Source organism: Erythrolamprus reginae, chromosome 13 (genome assembly GCF_031021105.1).
Source record: "Erythrolamprus reginae isolate rEryReg1 chromosome 13, rEryReg1.hap1, whole genome shotgun sequence".
Classification (NCBI taxonomy): Eukaryota; Metazoa; Chordata; class Lepidosauria; order Squamata; family Dipsadidae; genus Erythrolamprus; species Erythrolamprus reginae.
This window is the reverse complement of record NC_091962.1, coordinates 13232104-13254816: the sequence shown is the minus strand read 5'-3', so window position 1 is coordinate 13254816 and position 22713 is coordinate 13232104. Positions and strand designations below refer to the sequence as shown.

The 22713-nt window shown below is 42.5% G+C and overlaps 1 protein-coding gene across 2 annotated transcripts in view; it reads left to right on the top strand.

Moving 5' to 3' along the window:
* LOC139175373 (high affinity immunoglobulin epsilon receptor subunit gamma-like) overlaps positions 1 to 20873 on the top strand; it is a 33644-nt gene extending 12771 nt beyond the window's left edge. The window contains exons 4-6 of one of the 2 annotated variants that reach the window (XM_070766455.1): positions 203 to 223; positions 1576 to 1718; positions 20789 to 20873. In XM_070766455.1, coding sequence (XP_070622556.1) covers positions 203 to 223; positions 1576 to 1674 — 120 coding nt within the window. In that variant the 3' untranslated portion in view covers positions 1675 to 1718; positions 20789 to 20873. Of the gene's footprint in view, positions 1 to 202; positions 224 to 1575; positions 2044 to 20788 lie in introns of those variants that run through there. The other variant, XM_070766454.1, reaches the window with a different exon arrangement.
* Positions 20874 to 22713: the final 1840 nt, after the last annotated feature.

The window sequence follows — 22713 nt, the reverse complement described above, 5'->3', positions numbered from 1 at the left end:
GGAGAAAAGCTCGGGGAAGAATTGGCTTGCTTAGCAACAGAAGTGTTCATTATGGTCGTAAGGTGAGGACCCCCAGGATTTGGAAAAGAATAAAATGTACACCAAACCCTTCATATTGTAAGGGTGGGTTTGGGGGAATGGAGTGTGTGGGGGTCCGTTTTGTTCCCCTGAATTTTAATCCTTTTTCTCCTCCATTTTCTAGAAAGTGGAAGGCGTCTACACGGTAGGTTTCACCTTCCTTCCCTTTCTTTCTACTCTAAGGATGTTGGTTAAACATTAGGAATCATACAAAGAAAAATCTTACTCTGTGGTGAGACGAATAAAAGCTCATTAAGAGACCCAATCAAGAGAGGTTCAATCTAGAATGAAAGAGAACTTTCCTGACGGAGAGAACTATTAACCAGAGGAACGGCTTGCCACCAGAAATTGTAGATGCTTAATCCCTGGAGGTTTTTAAGAACAGACCGGACAGCCATTTGTCTGGAATGATAGATAGATACATAGATAGATGCATAGATACATAAATAGATATAGATTATAGATATATTGTAGATAGAGATAGAAAGAAAGAAAGATAGATAGGGGGTAGATGAGAAATAGATATAGATGATAGATATACTGTAAGATAGATAGATAGATAGATAGATAGATAGATAGATAGATAGATAGAGAGAGAGAGAGAGAGAGAGACAGACAGACAGACAGACAGATACATAGATACATAGATATAGATTACTGTATAGATATATTGTAGATAGAGATAGAAAGATAGATAGATAGATAGATAGATGGTAGATGACAAATAGATATAGATAGTAGGTAGATGATAAATAGATATAGATGATAGATATACTGTAAGATAGATAGATAGATAGATAGATAGATAGATAGAGAGAGAGAGAGAGAGAGAGAGAGAGAGACAGACAGACAGACAGACAGACAGATACATAGATACATAGATATAGATTACTGTATAGATATATTGTAGATAGAGATAGAAAGATAGATAGATAGATAGATAGATGGTAGATGACAAATAGATATAGATAGTAGGTAGATGATAAATAGATATAGATGATATACTGTAAGATAGATACCTAGATAGATAAACAGATAGACAGATAGAAAGATAGACAGACAGACAGACAGATAGATACCTAGATAGATAGATAGAGAGAGAGAGAGAGACAGACAGACAGATAATGATTTATTAGATTTGTATGTAGATAGATAGATAGATGGTAGATAGATGGATGGATGAATTATAGATAGATAGTAGATTGATAAATATAGATAATAGATATATAGAGAGAGATGACAGGTATCGATAGATTGATAGACAGACAGAGAGATCATAGATAGAGGAGGAAAATAGATATAGACAGAGCAGGGTAGAAGAGATAAGGTAGATAAATATATAATGCGCATTGTGTATATTGCAGATGGCAACCCTTGTGACAGCTGTTACGCAATGCCATTTCATTTTAATGTACGCCAGTTAGTGACACTTCAAAGTGACACTTCAGTGATTCCAAGGCTCTTGAGCTCCCCCGGGGGTGTTTTCTCTCCTTCCAGGGCCTGGAGGTTCAAGAGATGGAGCACTACAGCACCCTAGAAGCTTCAAAGGCACCCCCGGGAGGGCTCCCTCCCAGGAAGACCCCCTCGGAGGAATAAATATTTGGCTTCATCACCTGACTTCTGGATAGAACTGTCCCGGCCTGTGACCTTTGCCTAATTTGTCATCGGTGTAAATGGCTGTAAATCGAGGACTCTCTGTGAACTAACGCAGCTTTCTTCTGCCAATTGAAAATGGGGGGGGGGGGGGTTTGTTATCTTTCTCGGATGCATTAAGAGTCATGGTGGGATTCATGTTTTCTTTCTGCTGTGATTTTTGATCTTGTAAGCCACCTGGATTGGGAAACGGGCAGCTGTATACATTGTTTTAATAAATGCAGACGTAATATGTAAATAAACATTTTGTCAGTTTTAACACAGTTGCGGCCAGCTGTATAATAAACTGTTTTAATGAACAACCCACCAAAATCAGTGTTCTGGATTAAGTTTGTCTTCACCAACGTAAACGGCCGAGGATTCAAAGATGTGATCTGCTCAACAGTTGTGGCTTTAATTTAGAGAGAGATATTAGAATGGCATAGAATTTTGGAATAGAATATAGAATAGAATAGAATAGTAGAATAGAATAGAATATTGAATATTGAATAGAATAGGAATAGAATAGAATATAGACTAGACTAGAATAGAATATAGAATATATGGAATGGAATGGAATAGAATAATTCTCACTGTCATGACATTTCTTCTCCTTAGTTTCTAAGTTGCTTCTCTCCTTGTTTAGTTTCCACCCATTGCTTCTTGTTCTACCTCAGGTGCTTTGGAGAATAGCTTGACTCCTTCTTCTTTGTGGCAACCCTTGAGATACTGGAAGGCTGCTATCCTGTCTCCCCTGGTCCTTCTTTTCATTAAACTAGACATAAACCCAGTTCCTGCAACCGTTCCTCATGTTTTTAGCCTCCAGTCCCCTAGTCCTCTTTGTGGCTCTTCTCTGCCCTCTTTTCAAAGTCTTAGCATCTTTGTACAACATTTAGCAATTTAGCCACATTTGATAAAAGTCGTGTTCCAAGAATTTTTTCAGCCCAAATTAAACCATCCGGGTTAGTTCCAGAATCAATTGAATTGGAAAGGCAAGGAAATGTCACGGCTTTCTATCTGATATTCTGCTTTTCTTTTCAATTTATTTTCCTTTACGTCTTTAACCAGTGGAACAACTCGCCACCAGAAGTTGTGGGTGCTTCATCACTGGAGATTTTTAAGAAGAGACTGGACAATCACTTGTCTGAAATGGTCAAAGTTCTCCTACTTGAGCAGAGGGATAGACTAGAAGACTTCTAAGTTCCCCCTTCCAGCTCTATTCTATTTATTTATACCCTGATTTTATTCATATTTTTTTTGCCTGAGTTTCTTTTATATTTTTATTCTCTCTTTACTCCCCAAACTGTACATCTTGTGCTTAATGGATGGATCAAAAGATACCTGGTGCCTTAAAACCTGAGCCAATTGATTTTTTGACTTTAGACAGTTTCAAAGAATTTGACCAGAGCGATTCTTAAAATAACAAAAAGGAAATGGTTAGAAAAGGAAAGAGTTCACTGTTTGGGGTTTTTCTTGCTTTCACACATTTCTGAGCAGTATTCGTAAGCTGCTCCAAGTCTGCGGAGGGGTGGCATACAAATCTAATAAATAATAATAATTATAATTAATTATAATAAATAATAATTATTATTATAATTATTAGTGGTAGAAGGATGGAAAAAGCAGCTCTTTGGGGGAGAAATAATCTCCATAGATTATTACTAAATAATCTAGATTACTAAATAAACTAGATTACTAAAAAAACAGAAAGAGATTAATTCTCCCAATGTCTAATACTCCTGCCCAGCAACAAAGCAAAAAAAAAAACCTGTAAGAAAATGTAAATAAATAAAAATTAATAATTAGAAGCCGTGGCTTAATGAAATCCATGGTCCCTGTTTGGGTTTTAATGGCAACTTTGGACAAAGGCAAATATCTCACGTGTTATTTATTTATTTATTCATTCATCCATTTGTCCAATACACAAATACATAGGAAGAAAAATAGACATGTAGTAATATATATAAGGGTAAAGTGAACTTAGAGGAGAGGATATATGAAAGAAAGAAAATATATAAGACAATTGGACAGGGGATGAAAGGCACACCAGTGCACTTATGTACGCCCCTTACTGACCTCTTAGGAACTTGGAGAGGTCAATCGTGGAGAGTCTAAGGGAGAAATGTTGGGGGTTAGGGGTTGACACAATTGAGTCTCGCAATGAGTTCCACGCTTCGATAACTCGATTGTTGAAATCATATTTTTTACCGTCAAGTTTGGAGCGGTTCGTATTAAGTTTGAATCTGTTGCGTGCTCTTGTGTTGTTGCGGTTGAAGCATTCTCTCTTTTTTTTTAAATAGAGCATATCTTAAAATAGGTCGGCTGGGAATTCTGAAGTCCACCCATCTTAAAGCATGCTGGCTGGGAATTCACCCCTTAAGGTCGGCTACCACAGCATCCATCATTCCCGGCTCCATTATCGCTTCCTTTTCGCGCTATTACAGGAAAAATTCCCTCAAGAAAAAAAAAAAGGGTCGCAACGCGCGCGTCCATTCAACTATTTACGGCACCGCCCTCGTTCTACCAATCAAAAAAGTGGGCGGCCGCAACCGCGTCCAATCCGGCTTCATGTTGGGTGGGCGCCTGCGGATTGGGCGCGGCGGCCGAGGCTCGGGGAGAGAGCTTTAGTTCCTAGAGCGGCCAAATCTGTGCCGAATGGGAAATTCGGGGAGTAGGAGAGCTTTGTTCCTAGAGCGGCCAAATCTGTGCCGAATGGGAAATTCGGGGAGTAAGAGAGCTTTGTTCCTAGAACGGCCAAATCAATTGTCAATAAAGGAGGAAAAAAGTATGACTGACCGTCTTCTATCGACGATTAAAAGCACAAAACCTTTTTGCAGCGTCCTTGCCCATAAAAACTATGAAAATAGAAAATAATTCCTATGATTCCCACATTTGTATGTATAATTCATATTTAATGCCCTCAAATAAGAGGCTGCTGAGCCCAAAGCACGAACGAGGGCAGGGCCAGAGCCTCAGTAATTTCTTGGGCTGTAAAGCAAAGGGGGGATTTGCAAAGTTTGCCTAAAGCAGCCACACCATGACATCAAAGGACATATGGTGGTGTTTCTTCCCTGGTCTACCTGGCAGGATGGACACGCAGCAGGCTTCTTAATAGGCTGGTTGTGAATGAGACACAACAGTCTCATTCTAGTGAGGTAGCAGGGTTATTAAGCCAATACCATTTCCCCCTTTTAAACTGGGGTGTGTTAGGGTTTTTGTTTTTGGCACACATTTTAAAAAGAATACTTTTCAATTGTAAGCTGCCCAAAACTGTTTGGAGTCGGGTGACCCCCTAAATTTAATATAAAGGCTAAGAGAAAGGAATCCAGGGTGTTTATGAAGGGCAGCTGGTGAAACCTTTCATAATGTGAGCATCAGTTATCCAATCCGTGCAAACATGCGGTGGAATTTAGCTACATGGGAACTGCTGCAATGGTCCTAAGTGTGAAAAATGATGATTGTGAATCGAGAACTAGCTGTACAGCAGAGAGCATTACAACCTGCATTGAAGTGATAAAAGCTACTCTCATGGCCCCCCCAGTGGCAAATCCCAGGGCATCACATGAATATTTCTAATAAAACATTATTTTTTTGAAATACCCACCAGAACCACCAACAAAATGAAAACACAAGAAGAAAATCATGAACACGGGTTTTGTTACAGAAGATCTTATAGGACAGAAGTGTGTTTTTCACAGAGGGTTTTTAAAAATGTGTTTACATAAACTGAGGATTTACATAAAATACATCTGAACCGCGGGAAGAGGAGGATCTCGTTGTCTTGGTCTCAGGAAGCCGTTGAGAAGAGGGAGATGTTGCAGGTGAAGACGGTGAAGAAGTGGAGACGACGCGTCAGCTGTCACAGGTCTTGGTGTAGGTTGGGCTTCAGCAGAACGTAGGAGTCGGCAGAAGTCTTGAGGCTTTTCCTTCCAAATCTGAGGAAGAAAGAAGGGAGTGAGACCACGATAGGGTGGACTTTCAGCCCACGTCCAAACACACCTTGCGTGAATCCCGGGTTGACTCCAGGTGGATTCACGCAAGGTGGAAGTTCTACCATGGAAGGAAGACTTACCCGCGTTGGTCAAGATCCCTGGAAGGCTGGAGACCACAAGGACTGTACAAAGCCACCAGTGGTCCTTCTCTAGGAGGCCACCCAGCATACCCACCAGTTTCTGAAGTGTTTGAATGGTCTTTTCTCTAAGCTTGAGTTCGAGAGATGTTCTCTGCCTCCCGAGGCCCAGCTGAAATGGGGACGTTGCAGGAACCTTCCCCTGGAGTGGGAAGAGGATGGAGATGTTACCTGCTGCCACGCCCACCAAGCCACGCCCACAGAACCGGTAGTAAACAATGTTTGAAACTCACCATTGATTCTCCTTCAGATTTTCTTTGTGCTTCAGACCTCGGAAGGTTCTCAGGGTGGAGATTGGAGGCAAAGACACTTTGAATGGGGACTAAATGAGGCAGCTCTTAAATAAGGGCTGTATTTTTGCAATAGCTTCACAATAAAGTATTTCTACTGTAGCTTACCTGGTTGTGTTTTCCCTGGTCTACCTGGCAGGGCTGATTGGCAGCTGTTTATTTTTTATAGTGGGGTTGTGAGTGGGAAACTGGGGTGGGGTAGTTCAGGGGCCCCTCGGCTTTCCTTACATGGGTGATTTGTGTATGTGTGTTTTGCATTTATTGTGGGGGGGCGGCAACACAATTTCCACCCTGCTTATGCAGGCTCTTACATTTACACAGAATTTGCCATGGCCAAATCACCAAGGACTTGACCAACTGCCCTACAAAGGCCAGAAGGGACAATTGATCACAGAGATATTTTTGCACTCGCTACGGCCCTGCACCCCCATCGCAGGGCTGACCGAGCTTGGGCATTCATTCTGGTCTTCTGCCATCCCTGGTCACTGGTGTCCACCATCCTTCCACCTCCCACCCAACTGCATGGTCACAGCCAATAACCAGGGAGAGTTAATAATGGCCCATTTGAAGGGCAGCAAAACCAAATGCCGGCCAATACCTGCACCGAGGGATGGTTCTCTGCCTTCTCAATGGATGGTAGAGGCCTCGGACACCGGAGAGGCAGGGGACAGAGCGTCAGGGTCTGGAAAGGCCCACGTGGGGGTCCGGCACACACGCTTCTCCCTTCACTGCCATGCACTTTGCATGAACCCCGAAATGCCACCAGCCCATGGCAGGAGACCTTGAGGGTGGGGGCAAGGTGGCCTGCATCATGGGAAGTGGAGTTCGGGGATAAATGCAAAGGACATGGCAGCCATGGCAGAAGCATGATGCCAGACCAACACCGGTGAGGTTTTCCAGATCCCAGCGCTCTGTCTCCCGCCTCTCCGGTGTCCAAGGCCACAGCCATCCACTGAGAAGGCAGAGGGCCAATCCCAGGGCACAGGGATTGACTGGCGTTCAATTCTCCTGCTCTACCAAATTAGCCAGAAGAAAGTCTCGCTGGGTGAATTGGCTGTGATCACGTAGCAGAGAGGAAGGACAGCTAACCATTGCCAGGCTGCAAGTGCTGGCACAGAACCACAGAATGAGAAAGGAGGCCCAGGACACCTCAGGCTATGGTGGCCATGAAAATGTAACTGCAATCAATTGTCCTTGTGCGCCATTGGGGTTTTCTGTCTGGTTCTAAGAACCATCGCCATGGCCAAATTACGCCAGGCAAAAACCCTATAACATCTATAATCCTCCAACATCCACCTCTAGCATTAAAATGGGCTATTGGGGATTTTGTTCTGGTTCTAAGAACCAGCGCCATGGCCAAATTATGCCAGGCAAAAACGAACACCCAACAACGAACTGCCCCGCGGAGTTTCCCAACACTGTGCAGTGATGCCTGAGTTGCCAGGCAGGAGGACTGCCGCGGTCGGAGTGCCGGGTCTGTGGAAGAGTGGGGGAGCGACTAAGGTGGGCGAGAGGGGCAAAGAAAGCCCCCTTTACCTGCAGGCAAGTCAAAGGGGGGATTTACTGTCTCTCTCTCCCTGTCTCTCATGCACATATAGACACACACTCAGGGCCACACAAGGGTTCTCTTCCCTCCCGCCTCCTTCCAAGAGTCTCCAACTTCGCAGCCACCGCTGCTCCTCGCCTCTCCTGCCCCGGGAGTGGAGCCGCGCGCCGTTTCTCCCCGCCCGCTGGTTGCAACCGGTGGTGTCCGATCCGCCCCTCCCAAGACCGGCTTCCCTGCCACAGTGCCCGCCCGCCTGCCTTGCAGAGTCTGCGGTGGGGAGGTGCCAGGAGAGGGTCTCCCTGTAGCCGCTCTCTCTCCTCGGTGGGGGTGCCGCAGTCTCTGGAGCTGCGGCCTCCACGTGGCCTGGGAAGGAGGAGGCACAGAGGGCCCCCACCCGCCATCCCCGCAATCCCCCTGGGAGGAAGCCCATCCAGGCACTCGGCTGGCTGTTGTACTCTGACCGGCTTCACAGAGAAGAAAAGAGAGGAAGGATGGAAGAGAGAGAGAGAGAGAAAGAAAGGGAGGGAGAGGGAGAAAGAGAGAGAAAGGGAGGGAGGGAGAGAAGGGGAGGGAGGAAGAGAGAGAGAGAAAGGGAGGGAGAGAAAGAAAGGGAAGAAGGAAGGAAGAGAGAAAGAAAGAAAGAGAGAAAAAGGCTGTTCCCTGTCTCATTCAATCCCTGGAGACTCACACTAAGCTTCTCTGGGGTTCCACTGGGTGACCCTTTCGGCCCCTGAGAGAGCAGTGAGGGCGAATCACCCGAAGGACACAGCTGCCAGCCTCCTCCAGTCCCTGAGGACCCCTCACGGTGGACCCCCTCCCTCCCCCCTTCTCTTTCTTGGAAAGAATGCCAGAAGCAAAAAACAACCAAACGCCTCCTCACCAGCAATCAACACCTCTATGCGCATAAATTCACTCACAAGGTTAGTATCAGACACACAGACCAAGAGTGAACAACGTCCGAATCAACAAGCAGTCCAACTCCTCTCCAGACCATTTTCAACCACACTGACACTAAACACAAGGTGAGAATAAACCCAACTCTCTCCTCGCACTGAATAGTCCCTAATAAAAACATCTGCAAAGGAAACTACCAAGCTCAGAGAACACTAAGGAAACAGGTCTGAGAGGTACCGGCATTCTTTCCACGAAAGAGAAGGGGGGAGGGAGGGGGTCCACAGTGAGGGGGTCCTCGGGGACTGGAGGAGGCTGGCAGCTGTGTCCTTCGGGTGATTCGCCCTCACTGCTCTCTCAGGGGCCGAAAGGGTCACCCAGTGGAACCCCAGAGAAGCTGTGCAGGACGAGTCTCCAGGGATTGAATGAGACAAGCAACGGCCTTCTTCTCTCTTTCTTCCTCCCTGTCTTTCTCTCTCTTTCTTCCTCTTTTCTCCCTCTTTCCCCCTTCTTTCCTCCCTCTCTTTATCTTTCTTTCTCTCTCTCTCCCTACCTACCTCACTCCCTCTCTTTCTTTCCTTCTCTCTCCCTCCCTTTCTCCCTCTCTCTTCCTCCCTCCCTCTTTCCCTTTCTCTCTCTCTCTTCTCCTCCAAATTATGCCAGTCAAAACCCCTATAAAATCTATAATTCTCCAAACAGCCTCACCTATCATTAAAATGGGCCATTGAAGAATTTGTTCTGGTTCTAAGAACCAGCGCCATGGCCAAATTATGCGAAGCAAAAACCCTATAAAATCTATAATTCTCCAAACAGCCTCACCTATCATTAAAATGGGCCATTGAGGAATTTGTTCTGGTTCTAAGAACCATCGCCATGGCCAAATTACGCCAGGCAAAAACCCTATAAAATCTATAATTCTCCAAACAGCCTCACCTATCATTAAAATGGGCCATTGAGGAATTTGTTCTGGTTCTAAGAACCATCGCCATGGCCAAATTACGCCAGGCAAAAACCCTATAAAATCTATAATTCTCCAAACAGCCTCACCTATCATTAAAATGGGCCATTGAGGAATTTGTTCTGGTTCTAAGAACCATCGCCATGGCCAAATTACGCCAGGCAAAAACCCTATAAAATCTATAATTCTCCAAACAGCCTCACCTATCATTAAAATGGGCCGTTGGAGATTTTGTTCTGGTTCTAAGAACCATCGCCATGGCCAAATTATGCCAGGCAAAAACCCTATAAAATCTATAATTCTCCAAACAGCCTCACCTATCATTAAAATGGGCCATTGAGGAATTTGTTCTGGTTCTAAGAACCATCGCCATGGCCAAATTATGCCAGGCAAAAACCCTATAAAATCTATAATTCTCCAAACAGCCTCACCTATCATTAAAATGGGCCATTGAGGAATTTGTTCTGGTTCTAAGAACCAGCGCCATGGCCAAATTACGCCAGGCAAAAACCCTATAAAATCTATAATTCTCCCAACAGCCACATCTACCATTAAAATGGGCCGTTGGAGATTTTGTTCTGGTTCTAAGCTGTGCAGGGTGAGTCTCCAGGGATTGAATGAGACAGGCAACGGCCTTTTTCTCTCTTTCTCTCTTCCTCCCTTCCTCTCTCTTTCTCTCTCTTCCTTCCTCTTTCTCCCTTCCTTCTTCCCTCCCTCTTGCTTTCTTTCTTTCCCCCTCTCGCTTCCTCCCTCCCTTTCTCTCTCCCTCCCTTTCTCTCTCTCTTCCTCCCTCCCTTTCTCTCTCTCCCTCCCTTTCTCTCTCTCCCTTTCTCTCCCTCCCTTTCTTTCTCTCTTTCTCTCTCTTCGTTCCTTCCTCTCTTTTCTTCTCTGTGAAGCCGGTCAGAGTACAACAGCCAGCCGAGTGCCTGGAAGGGCTTCCTCCCAAGGGGGCTGCGGGGATGGCTGGCAGGGGCTCTCTGTGCCTCTTCCTTCCCGGGCCACGTGGGGGCTGTGGCTCCAGAGGCAGTGGCGCCCCCACCGAGGAGAGAGAATGGCTACAGGGGGAGCCTCTCTTGGCACCTCCCCACCGCAGATTCTGCAAGGCGGGTGGGTGGGCGCTGAGGCGGGGAAGCCGGTCTTGGGAGGGGTGGATCGGAGACCACTGGTTGCAACCGGCGGGCGGGGAGAAACGGCGCCTGGCTCCACTCCCGGGGCAGGAGAGTCGAGGAGCTGCGGCGGCTGCGAAGTTGGAGACTCTTGGAAGGAGGCGGGAGGGAAGAGAACCCTTGTGTGGCCCTGAGTGTGTGTCTACATGCGTGTGAGAGAGGGGGAGAGAGAGAGAGTAAATCCCTCTTTTTAGTTGCATGCAGGTAAAGGGGGCTTCCTTCGTCCGTCTCGCCCACCTTGGTCGCTTCCCCGTTCTTCCGCAGACCCGGCACTCCAACCGCGGTGGTCCTTTTGCCTGGCAGCTCAGGCATCACTGCGCAGCGTTGGGAAACTCCGTGGGGCAGTTCGTTGTTGGGTGCGCCGCCGAGCAGCTTAGAGGGAACACTGGCCATCACCGCCATTTCTACGCTGCCCCTCTGGTTCAACCGCAGCCAATAGCTAAAATGATATCACAACAAAAACTGTTTATATCTTTTAGGTACTTTTGTTACATTTTTAACCACCATTAATTTTTAACCTCCACCCCAAAATAAACCTTCACTAAAGCACCTAAACCACATGTTGCAGTAATAAACCACATGTTGCAGTAATAAACCACGTGTTGCCAATAGTACGTGTCAGGCCTTTTGGTTAAATACAACATTGGAAAGTGAATTAAAACTGGTCTACCATTGATGTCTTCGACTGCTTGTCTGTTGTGATTCCCATCAGGTAGAGGGCCTTTGAAATAAGAATAATAAAAAGTCAACATCACCAAATGACCACCTGATGTTCAGAAACTAGAAAACCAATTCATGGATTTTACAAAGGTGCTTTTATGCTCCCAGGAGTGAAAGGAGGAAAGATGGAATGAATTTGAATCTTGTGTCCTTGAGAATATTTCAGACCCCTGGTTTTTACTGTTCCCAAAGATATGACCTCCAGCTCCAGGAGTTTCTGTCACTCTGCAGGAACAGGAAGGCATCCCTAAAATTCCCCTGAGAATTCCTGCAAGAAAGTCAAATCACCTCCTGGACATGACTTAATTTTAGGTAACATTTGCCTTTAGTTCCTTTAAGTAGCTAGTCCTCTACGGGCTTTGTTTAAGGAATTGAACCTTGGCTAGAATTACTTCAATCCCAAGAACTGGCTTTAATTCCTGAAAAGCAAGGGTCAGCTCCTGGTCTTGTAGTAATTTAACTTTCCCCTTTACTTGAATTAGCTAGTCCTCCATATGTTAAAATACTACTTTATTTGGCCAAATAAATCTGAGCCTTGACTAAAATTACCTGATCCCCCCAAAAAATCACTTTATTCCTGAAAGCAAGGTCATTTTTACCTAAGGTCATTTTTACCTTTAGAGCAGGGGTGAAATTAAAGCTATTTTTAACTATGACTTAATTTAATTATTTAACCTGGCTAAGTTACCTTAGCTTCCACCAGTATATTACTCTAAGAAATTAAACATTGGCTAAATATTTACCCCAAGCCTCAAGATTTGACTTTTTTTCAAGAAACCAAGGCCAACTCATAAACCTGAAGCAACTTTAGTTCACCTTGCCACCTTTAATTACTTGAAGTAGCTAGTCCTCTACATGTTTTTCTTTTTTAAAAGAACTTCAAACTTGGGCTAAAATTTCTTTCCTCAGTCCAAGACAGTTGAACTTTATTCAAGAAAGCATAAGGACAGCTGCAGGCAGTGAAGCAATTAAACCTTGAAGTCAATTTTAACTCTTATACTATACACCTGTGGTAATTTAGCCCCCTTAACTGCATCTGGCTAAAATTTCATTTTATTCCTCTCCTTTTAACTCTCAACGGTCTGGTTTGGTCTTTTGAATAGAACACAGCTGAGATGACCCCAGACTCCATCTATATTTTACTCCTAAAAACTCCAGCCTTGGTTAAAATTATTTGGGACCTTGAAATTTCTCTTTCCTTTCTTTCACCTATCATATATATTCTCTTCCTTTCATGTATCCTCTCCTCTAAGTTCACTTTTACCCTTATATATATTACCAGATGTCTATTTTTCTTCCTATGTATTTTTGTATTGGACAAATGAATAAATAAATAAATAAAATAGAAATTTGCCCCATCTCCCTGGGGGAAACCCACTTCGTGGGACTGTGGCCATTCCCCATAGGTATTGGGACCCCTTTAAATAAAACGCCCTTGAGGTGTTTCCTCAACCACCACTGGTGTTTTACTCCTGAGGAAATACACGTCCTGGTAAAAAATTACTTCTTAAAATTACTTATTAAAATTAACGGAGTTGCCTTCCTTACTCCCCGAGAATCGACTAAAATTACCTCAAGTGCTGTTTTTACTCCGAGAATAGACTAAAATTACTATCCCCGAGAATAGGCTATATGCGTTAGCTCCCCTCAGCGACCCACAACGTCTAAGAGCCTCAAAATATTTATTTATTTTAACATATTAAACATTTGATAAGTAGAATAGAATAGAATAGAATTTTATTGGCCAAGTGTGATTGGACACACAAGGAATTTGTCTTGGTGCATATGCTCTCAACGTACATAAAATAAAATATACATTTGTCAAGAATCATGTGATACAACACTTAATGATTGTCATAGGGGTCAAATAAGCAATGAAGAAGCAATATTAATAAAAATCTTAGGATATACGCAACAAGTTACAGTCATACAGTCAACATGGGAGGAAATGGGTGATAGGAATGATGAGAAAAACTAGTAGAATAGAAGTGCAGATTTAGTAGAAAGTCTGACAGTTTTGAGGGAATTATTTGTTTAGTAGAGTGATGGCGTTTGGAAAAGAACTGTTCTTGTGTCTAGTTGTCTTGGTGTGCAGTACTCTGTAGCGACGATTTGTGGGTAGGAGTTGAAACAATAGTAATGATAAAAAGGGATTACTGTACTGTAGTAGGATTACCTCAGCGCGCAAGAGGCACCTGTCGCGGTCTAAAAACTGCGTTCGGCTCCAGAGGCGCCGTGGGGAGAGAGGGGTCGCAGCGCCCTCTTCCGACAGAGCCTTAATTTCTTGGGCTGTAATAGAAAAGGGGGGATTTGCAAGGTTTGTCTAATGTAGCCACAGCATAAAATCAAATGACATATGGTGGTGTTTCTTCCCTGGTCTACCTCGCAGGATGGACACGCAGCTGGCTTTTTAATAGGCTTGTTTTAGCTCAGCCTCGGGAGCCAGCGACGTTTTTTAAAGTGTCCCGCCCATCGGAGGAGAAGGGGGAGGGGGCGCAGCCAATCCGAGGGGCAGGTTTTCCAAAGCAGCCAATCGCCGGTCGGAGAGCACTTGGCGGGAAAGGCGCGGAGCTCTTGGTGGGCTCACAGGTAAGGGTGATTGACAGGAGCACGCCGACTGGGCAGTGCTTTAAATTAGCTTGCCGCGAGACAGCTGCAAGGGACCTTGTGGGTCATCTTCTAGTCCAACCCCATTCTAGCAGGAGTCCCTGCACCATTTCAGACAAATGTCCATCCCAATCTCCCAGGACTTCCATAGGCAGCTTCTGCTGCACTGGTTGATCTCTTTCACCCTCAGAAAGTTCCTAATTATTTCCAGGTTGAATAATCTCTCCTTGGTCAGCTTCCATCCATTATTCCTTCTCTGGCCTTTTGGTGCCTTGGAAATCAATCTGAGCCCCCTGTTTGTGTGTGTCAATTTGTAAAATAAAATAAGATAGATAAGGGAACCTTTATTCTCCCTTTTTACTGTGGGCACATTGGCCCATATTAAAAATGAAATTGTGTTGCCTGCTCTCACAATTTACCTACCTACCTATTGATTTATCTTCCATTATCCATCCATCCAATCATCCATCCATCTACATGCACATCTATATCTAATCTATATATATTATCTATATGTATCATCTCCATACATCACACAAACACACCATTGTCCATTTTGAATACGTACATGGTATTCTTGGCCTCTGTTTTGTTAAATTTATTTATTTTATTTTTATTTATTTATTTTGTCCAATACAAATTGAAAGTTAAGGAGAATAAAAACGTGTAGTAGTAAATATCGGGGAAGGGATAGAAGGAAATATATCAGAATAGAATACATCAATGAAGAGTAGAGGAAGGATATATGGATGGGAGAAAAGATATATAAAATATACGAGAGACAATTAGACAGGGGACAGAAGGCACACTAGTGCACTTATGCTCGCCCCTTACTGACCTCTAAGGAATCTCGAGAAGTCAACCGTGGAGAGTCTAAGGGGAAAATGTTGGGGTTGACACCACGGAGTCTGGTCATGAGTTCCATGCTTCAACAACTCGATTGCTAAAGTCATATTTTTTACTGTCAAGTTTGGAGCAGTTGATATTAAGTTTGAACCTGTTGTGTGCTCTTGTGTTGTTGTGGTTGAAGCTGAAGTAGTTGTTGACAGGCAGGATGTTGCAGCATATGATCTTGTGGGCATATAATAATAATATCTGTTCTTCTTCTGTATCTTCTGCAATCAGTCAATCTTATAAATAATGCTTGAGTAAGATTTAAATATGTTAAAGAGAAACATTTAAATATGTTATATATATGAGAAACATTTAAATATGTTAAAGGGTTAAATAAGGTTCAGGAGGGAAGTGTTTATATTAGGAAAGTGAACACAAGAACAAGGGGGACACAATCTGAAGTTAGTTGGGGGAAAGATCAAAAGCAACATGAGAAAATATTTTACTGAAAGAGTAGTAGATGCTTGGAACAAACTTCCAGCAGAGGTGGTTGGTAAATCCACAGTCACTGAATTTAAATACGCCTGGGATAAACATAGATCCATCCTAAGATAAAATACAGGAAATAGTATAAGGGAAGACTAGATGGACCATGAGTTCTTTTTCTGCGGTCAGTCTTCTATGTTTCTATGAGTAGATTGTTCCCAAACAACTTTATTTGATATACTGTAGTCTATAGTCAAATAGTGTTGCTCCATTGTTTTTATGGACCTGTTCTCCTTTAAGAATAAACTTTTATTGTTTCCTTCAAATTCTGTCTTATTATCTGTTTATTTTCCAATTAACAACAAGACTTTTTCATAGGATTTCTTACAATTAGTCTCAAAGATTTCATATAGATTTTATATGTTGCAAACCACTCCAGTCCTCAGAGAGGGGGGGTAGATAAATCCAATAGATGATAGATAGATAGATAGATAGATAGATAGATAGATAGATAGATAGATAGATAGATATTCATGGTGTAACCAGCCAGCAATCACCCCTTTTGCTTTGTTTTTTTTCCTGTTGGAGGCTGCCTTCCCACCCTACCACACTACAAATATCCAGTTTTTAAATTATCTCTTATTATTTTTGCAGAGGACTAAGAGATCAGAGGGAGATTTGGGCTTTTACAGGCAGCCCTCCACTTATAACAGTTCATAACAGTTGTTTTTCATAAATTGCTTAAGACCCACCTGTGTCGCCAGGCATGGGGGAATTGAGACATCTCCCCCAGGCTTGTATAGTTTTAATGTACGGTATGTTTACGATGTATGGTTTTTAAATAACGGGCTTTAGATACTTTCTTTTAAATATTAGATTTATTACACTGCACATAGAAACATAGAAGATTGACGTTAGAAAAAGACCCCATGGTCCATCTAGTCTGCCCTTTTACTATTTCCTGTATTTTATCTTACAATGGATATATGTTTATCCCAGGCATGTTTAAATTCGGTTACTGTGGATTTACCAACCACGTCTGCTGGAAGTTTGTTCCAAGGATCTACTACTCTTTCAGTAAAATAATACTTTCTCATGTTGCCTTTGATCTTTCCCCCAACTAACTTCAGATTGTGTCCCCTTGTTCTTGTGTTCACTTTCCTGTTAAAAACACTTCCCTCCTGAACCCTATTTAACCCTTTAACATATTTAAATGTTTCGATCATGTCCCCCCTTTTCCTTCTGTCTTCCAGACTATACAGATTGAGTTCATTAAGTCTTTCCTGATACGTTTTATACTTCAGACCTTCCACCATTCTTGTAGCCCGTCTTTGGACCCGTTCAATTTTGTCAATATCTTTTTGTAGGTGAGGTCTCCAGAACTGAACACAGTACTCCACATTGTTATTATTATTGTTGTGAGCTGCCCCGAATCTGCTTAGAGGGGCAGCATACAAATCTAATAAATAATAATAATAATAATAATAATAATAATAATAATAATAATAAATATTATTATTTATTAGATTTGTATGCCACCCCTCTCCATAGACTCGGGGTGGCTCACAACAATAACAAGAACAATGTAAGAACAAATCTCATAATTTTAAAAACACTAAAAACCCCATTATTAAAAACAAACATACACAAAAACATACCATGCATAAACTATATAGGCCCGGAGGAGATGTCTCAGTTCCCCCATACCTGACGCCAGAGATGGGTCTTAAGAACTTTACAAAAGGCAAGGAGGGTGGGGGCAGTTCTAATCTCCGGGGGGAGCTGATTCCAGAGGGTTGGGGCCGTCACAGAGAAGGCTCTTGGCTCTTCTCCTGGATCCCGCCAAACGACATTGTTTAGCCGACGGGACCTGGAGAAGGCCAACTCTGTGGGACCTAATTATTATTCTTATTACTATTATCATTATTATTATTTAATGACCATTCAAAGTTATAATGGCATAGAAAAAGTGACTTATGATTTTTCACACTTAGCATCCCCGTGATCGAGATTCAGACGCTTGGACACTGATTCATATTTATGACGATTGTAGTGTACAGGGATCACGTGATCCCATTTTGCAGCCTTCTGCCAATCAAAGTCAATGAGGAAGCCAAATTCACTTTAACAGCCATGCTACTTACTTAACAACTACAGTGATTCACCTAACAACGGTGGCAAGAAAGGTCACAAAATGGGGAAGAGCTCACTTAAGAAAAGTTTCACTCAGCCATGTAGATTTTGGGCTCAGTTGTGGTCAAGGGCTACCTTGTATTGGGGATGCTTTGGATTACAAGTCCCATCAGCCACTTCCAGGGTGGGGGTGTTGATAGGTATCCTCCCTTCTTGCAACAGGTTGCCCCACCCTCAAAGTACTCATTTTTTAAAGAAAATCTGGGAATTTAATTTTTAAAAAGTATAATTTTTATACACTATAGGAAATGCTTTGGACTTTCGATCCCATTAACCAATTTTTCACGGTGGGGGCTGAAGGGGATGACCTCTCTTCCAATAGATGTTGGATCCTCCCCATCTAAAATTCAAGGCCATTTTTTGTGTGTTTTTGTGTTTTGCTTGCACCCCCCCTCCCCATGTTACAATCTCTTGTTTTTTTATTGTTTTGTGCAAATATTGGATTTCCCAAGATTCCTTTGAAGAAAAATATTATAATAATCCAGGACTGGTTTTCTTTGCTTTGCTTTTTAATAATTCTGCTTAAATGATACAAATGGAGAAATTTTTGATACACCAGGTCTTAGCCTCCTGGAAGTAAAATAAATTGACACAGATTTGAAACTGTTTCCTCCTTTCTCTGTTACAGGAAGTCTTTCCTTCCCCTGCAGTGAAAGGCTGCAATATTTTTTACTACCACACTGTGGGTGTAGCTTATTTTATGGGTGTGGCTTTCTGGCCATGGGACCAGGTGGGACCGGTGTGTGTGGCTTAAGGGTCATGTGACTGGCTTAAAGGTGGCCAACACAACTCACATCATCATCGTAACTCTGAGTGGTCACTAAATGAACAGTTGTAAATTGAGGGCTACCTCTGCTTATTTGTCTACTTTAATTAATCTCTGGACTCTTTGTGTTTGCAGAAGCTTTAGAAGAACCACAGCTATGCTACGTTTTGGATGGGATTCTGTTCCTCTACGGGATGGTGCTTGACCGTCCTCTACTGCCGACTTAAGGTGAGCGTTTTGGGGGAACCCCCAAAATTAGATGCCTTGATCCTGAAATCCAGACACCATCGATGGATTTTTTGTAATTAATAATAATAACAACAATAATAATAATAATAATAATAATAATAATAATAATTTATTAGATTTGTATGCCGCCCCTCCCCGAAGACTCGGAGCGGCTCACAACAATGATAAAGACAATATTATAGTGGCAAAAACAATATAATATTAAAAGAAATAACTAAAACCCTATCATATTAAAACCAGTCAACACATACATACCAAACATAAATTATAAAGAGCCTGGGGGAAAGATGTCTCAAATCCCCCATGACTGGTGGTATAGGTGGGTCTTGAGTAGGTTACGGAAGACAAGGAGGGTGGGAGCAGTTCTAATCTCCGGGAGGAGTTGATTCTAGAGGGCCGGGGCCGCCACAGAGAAGGCTCTTCTCCTGGGGCCCGCCAGACGACATTGTTTAGTCGACGGGACCTGGAGAAGGCCCACTCTGTGGGACCTTATCGGTCGCTGGGATTCGTGTGGTAGCAGGCGGTTCCGGAGGTACTCTGGTCCAATGCTATGTAGGGCTTTAAACGTCATAACCAACCAATTGTCTATCAATCTCTTTATTCATCTTTATTTAAACGGCCCCTAATCCTTTACGGAGTGGAGCCTGGGCAACGGACTAGAGAAGGTAACACAACAATAGCAATAGCCTTTAGACTTATAGACCGCTTCATAGTTCTTTGACAGCCCTCGCTAAGCGGTTTACAGAACCAGCCTCTTGCCCCCAACAATCTGGGTCCTCATTTGACCCAGATTAATTTATTAGATTTGTATGTAGATAGATAGATGGTAGATAGATGGATGGATGAAGGATAGATAGATAGTAGATTGATAAATATAGATAATAGAGAGAGAGATGACAGATATCGATAGATTGATAGACAGACAGAGAGATCATAGATAGAGTAGGAAAATAGATATAGACAGAGCAGGGTAGAAGAGATAAGGTAGATAAATATATAATGCGCATTGTGTATATTGCAGATGGCAACCCTTGTGACAGCTGTTACGCAATGCCATTTCATTTTAATGTACTGTCAGTTAGTGACACTTCAAAGTGACACTTAAGTGATTCCAAGGCTCCTGAGCTCCCCCGGGGGTGTTTTCTCTCCTTCCAGGGCCTGGAGGTTCAAGAGATGGACCACTACAGCACGCTAGAAGCTTCAAAGGCACCCCCGGAAGGGCTCCCTCCCAGGAAGACCTCCTCGGAGGAATAAATATTTGGCTTCATCGCCTGACTTCTGGATAGAACCGTCCTGGCCTCTGACCTTTGCCTAATTTGTCATCGGTGGGAGGAGGGGGAAACCAAAAATCAGAAGGAACTTTGGGGTAGCGATTCTTTTCAGAAATCTCCACGTCTTCTTCTAAAATATTCATTTTTTGTCAATGCAAAAGGGAGGAGGCTCACAAATTTGGGCGCCTTGGAATTCTACTGAAGCTACCCAAATCCCCTTGAGTTGCGTTAGGGTTTATTTTGGGGTGGGGGGTGGGGGCTGTTTTTGCTAATCCTCGACTTACGACCACCAATGGAGCCCAGAACTTCCTTGCCTTTCATTCAAAATTTTGGAGCAAGGAAATTATTTAAATTGCATTGGACTGGATTTTTTTTAAAAAAATATTTTTTTAAATTGGTTTTTTAAATGTTACACACACAGACTGCACATCATACAACATAAAACAGTGCCCTGTGAAGGTGCACCCACCACCTAACAACATCCACCCATCATCTGTATATCTGTCATCTGTCCATCTGTTCATTCATCCATTAATATCTATCTATCTATCCATCCATCCATCTAATCTATCTCTTATCATACATCTATCATCTATCTGTCATATCTATCTAGCCATCCTATCTGTCTGTCTGTCTGTCTGTCTATCTATCTATCTTATCTATCTATCTATCTATCTATCTATCTAATCTGTCATCACTCATCTATCATTCATCTCTCTCTCTCCATCCATTCCACTCACCCTCCCTCCCTCCATCATCTGTATATCCGTCTGTTCATCCATATTCTCTATCATACTCTATCTTTTCTACCATTTCATTCCTCCCTCCCTCCCTCTTTCCTTCCTGTTATTGAGACATTCGTTATGTGAGGTTTGGCCCCATTTTATCACTTTCCTTGTCAGATTTGTGTGAAATGCTACACCCGTAATCAATAATGCCAGTTCCCAGGCACCCTAATTTAATTCATGGGGCCACAGAGATCCTGCAAGGATTTCAAGTGTGAACACCTGTCCCAAATCATTTAGTGACTTCAAACAGTCACTAAAGGAATGGCTGTAAATCGAGGACTCTCTGTGAACTAACGCAGCTTCCTTCCACCAACTGAAAATGGGGGGAATTTATCTTTCTTGGATGCATTACAGTCACGGTGGGATTCATGTTTTCTTTCTGCTGTGATTTTTGATCTTGTAAGCTGCCTGGACTGTGAAAAGGGCAGCTGTATACATTGTTTTAATAAATGCAGATGTAATATGTAAATAAATATTTTGTCGGTTTTAACACAGTTGCAGCCAGCTGTATAATAAACTGTTTTAATGAACAACCCACCGAATCAGTGCTTTGGATTAAGTTTCCCTTCACCAATTTAAATGGCCAAGGATTCAAAGATGTGATCCACTCAACAGTTGTGGCTTTCATTTAGAGAGAGATGTTAGAATGGCATAGAATTTTGGAATAGAATAAGAATAGAATAGTTGAATATAATAGAATATTGCATAGAATAGAATATAGAATAGAATATATGGAATGGAATGGAATAATTCTCACTGTCATGAATTTTTTCTCTCCTTAGTTCTAAGTTGCTTCTCTCCTTGTTTAGTTTCCACCCATTGCTTCTTGTTCTACCATCAGGTGCTTTGGAGAATAACTTGACTCCTTCTTCTTTGGGGCCACCCCTGAGATATTGGAAGGCTGCTATCCTATCTCCCCTGGACCTTCTTTTCATTAAACTAGACATAAACCCAGTTCCTGCAACCGTTCTTCATATGTTTTAGTCTCTAATCCCCTAATCATATTTGACATAGAAACATAGAAACACAGAAGATTGACAGCAGAAAAAGACCTCATGGTCCATCTAGTCTGCCCTTATACTATTTCCTGTATTTTATCTTACAATGGATATATGTTTATCCCAGGCATGTTTAAATTCAGTTACTGTGGATTTACTAACCACGTCTGCTGGAAGTTTGTTCCAAGGATCTACTACTCTTTCAGTAAAATAATATTTTCTCATGTTGCTTTTGATCTTTCCCCCAACTAACTTCAGATTGTGTCCCCTTGTTCTTGGGTTCACTTTCCTATTAAAAACATTTCCTTCCTGAACCTTATTTAACCCTTTAACATATTTAAATGTTTCGATCATGTCCCACCTTTTCCTTCTGTCCTCCAGACTATACAGATTGAGTTCATGAAGTCTTTCCTGATATGTTTTATGCTTAAGACCTTCCACCATTTTTTAGCCCATTTTTGGACCCGTTCAATTTTGTCAATATCTTTTTGTAGGTGAGGTCTCCACAACTGAACACAGTACTCTGTTGCGTGCTCTTGTGTTGTTGGGGTCTCACCAGGGCTCTATATAAGGGGATCACAATTGACAATTTTCTCTGCACTCTTTTCAAAGTCTCAGCATCTTTGTACAATATTTAGCAATTTAGCCACATTTGATAAAAGTCGTGTTCCAAGAATTTTTTCAGCCCAAATGTCACGGCTTTCTATCTTATATTCTACTTTTCTTTTCAATTTATTTTCCTTTACGTCTTTAACCGGTGGAACAACTCGCCACCAGAAGTTATGGGTGCTTCATCACTGGAGATTTTTAAGAAGAGACTGGACAATCACTTGCCTGAAATGGTCAAACTTCTCCTACTTGAGCAGAGGGCTAGACTAGAAGACCTCTAAGTTCCCCCTTCCAGCTCTATTCTATTTATTTATACCCTGATTTTATTCATATATTTTTTTGCCTAGGGTTCTTTTATATCATTATTCTCTCTTTACTCCCCAAATTGTACATCCTGTGCTTAATGGATGGATCAAAAGATACCTGGTGCCTTAAAACCTGAGCCAATTGATTTTTTGACTTTAGACGGTTTCAAAGAATTTGACCGGTTTCAAAGAATTTG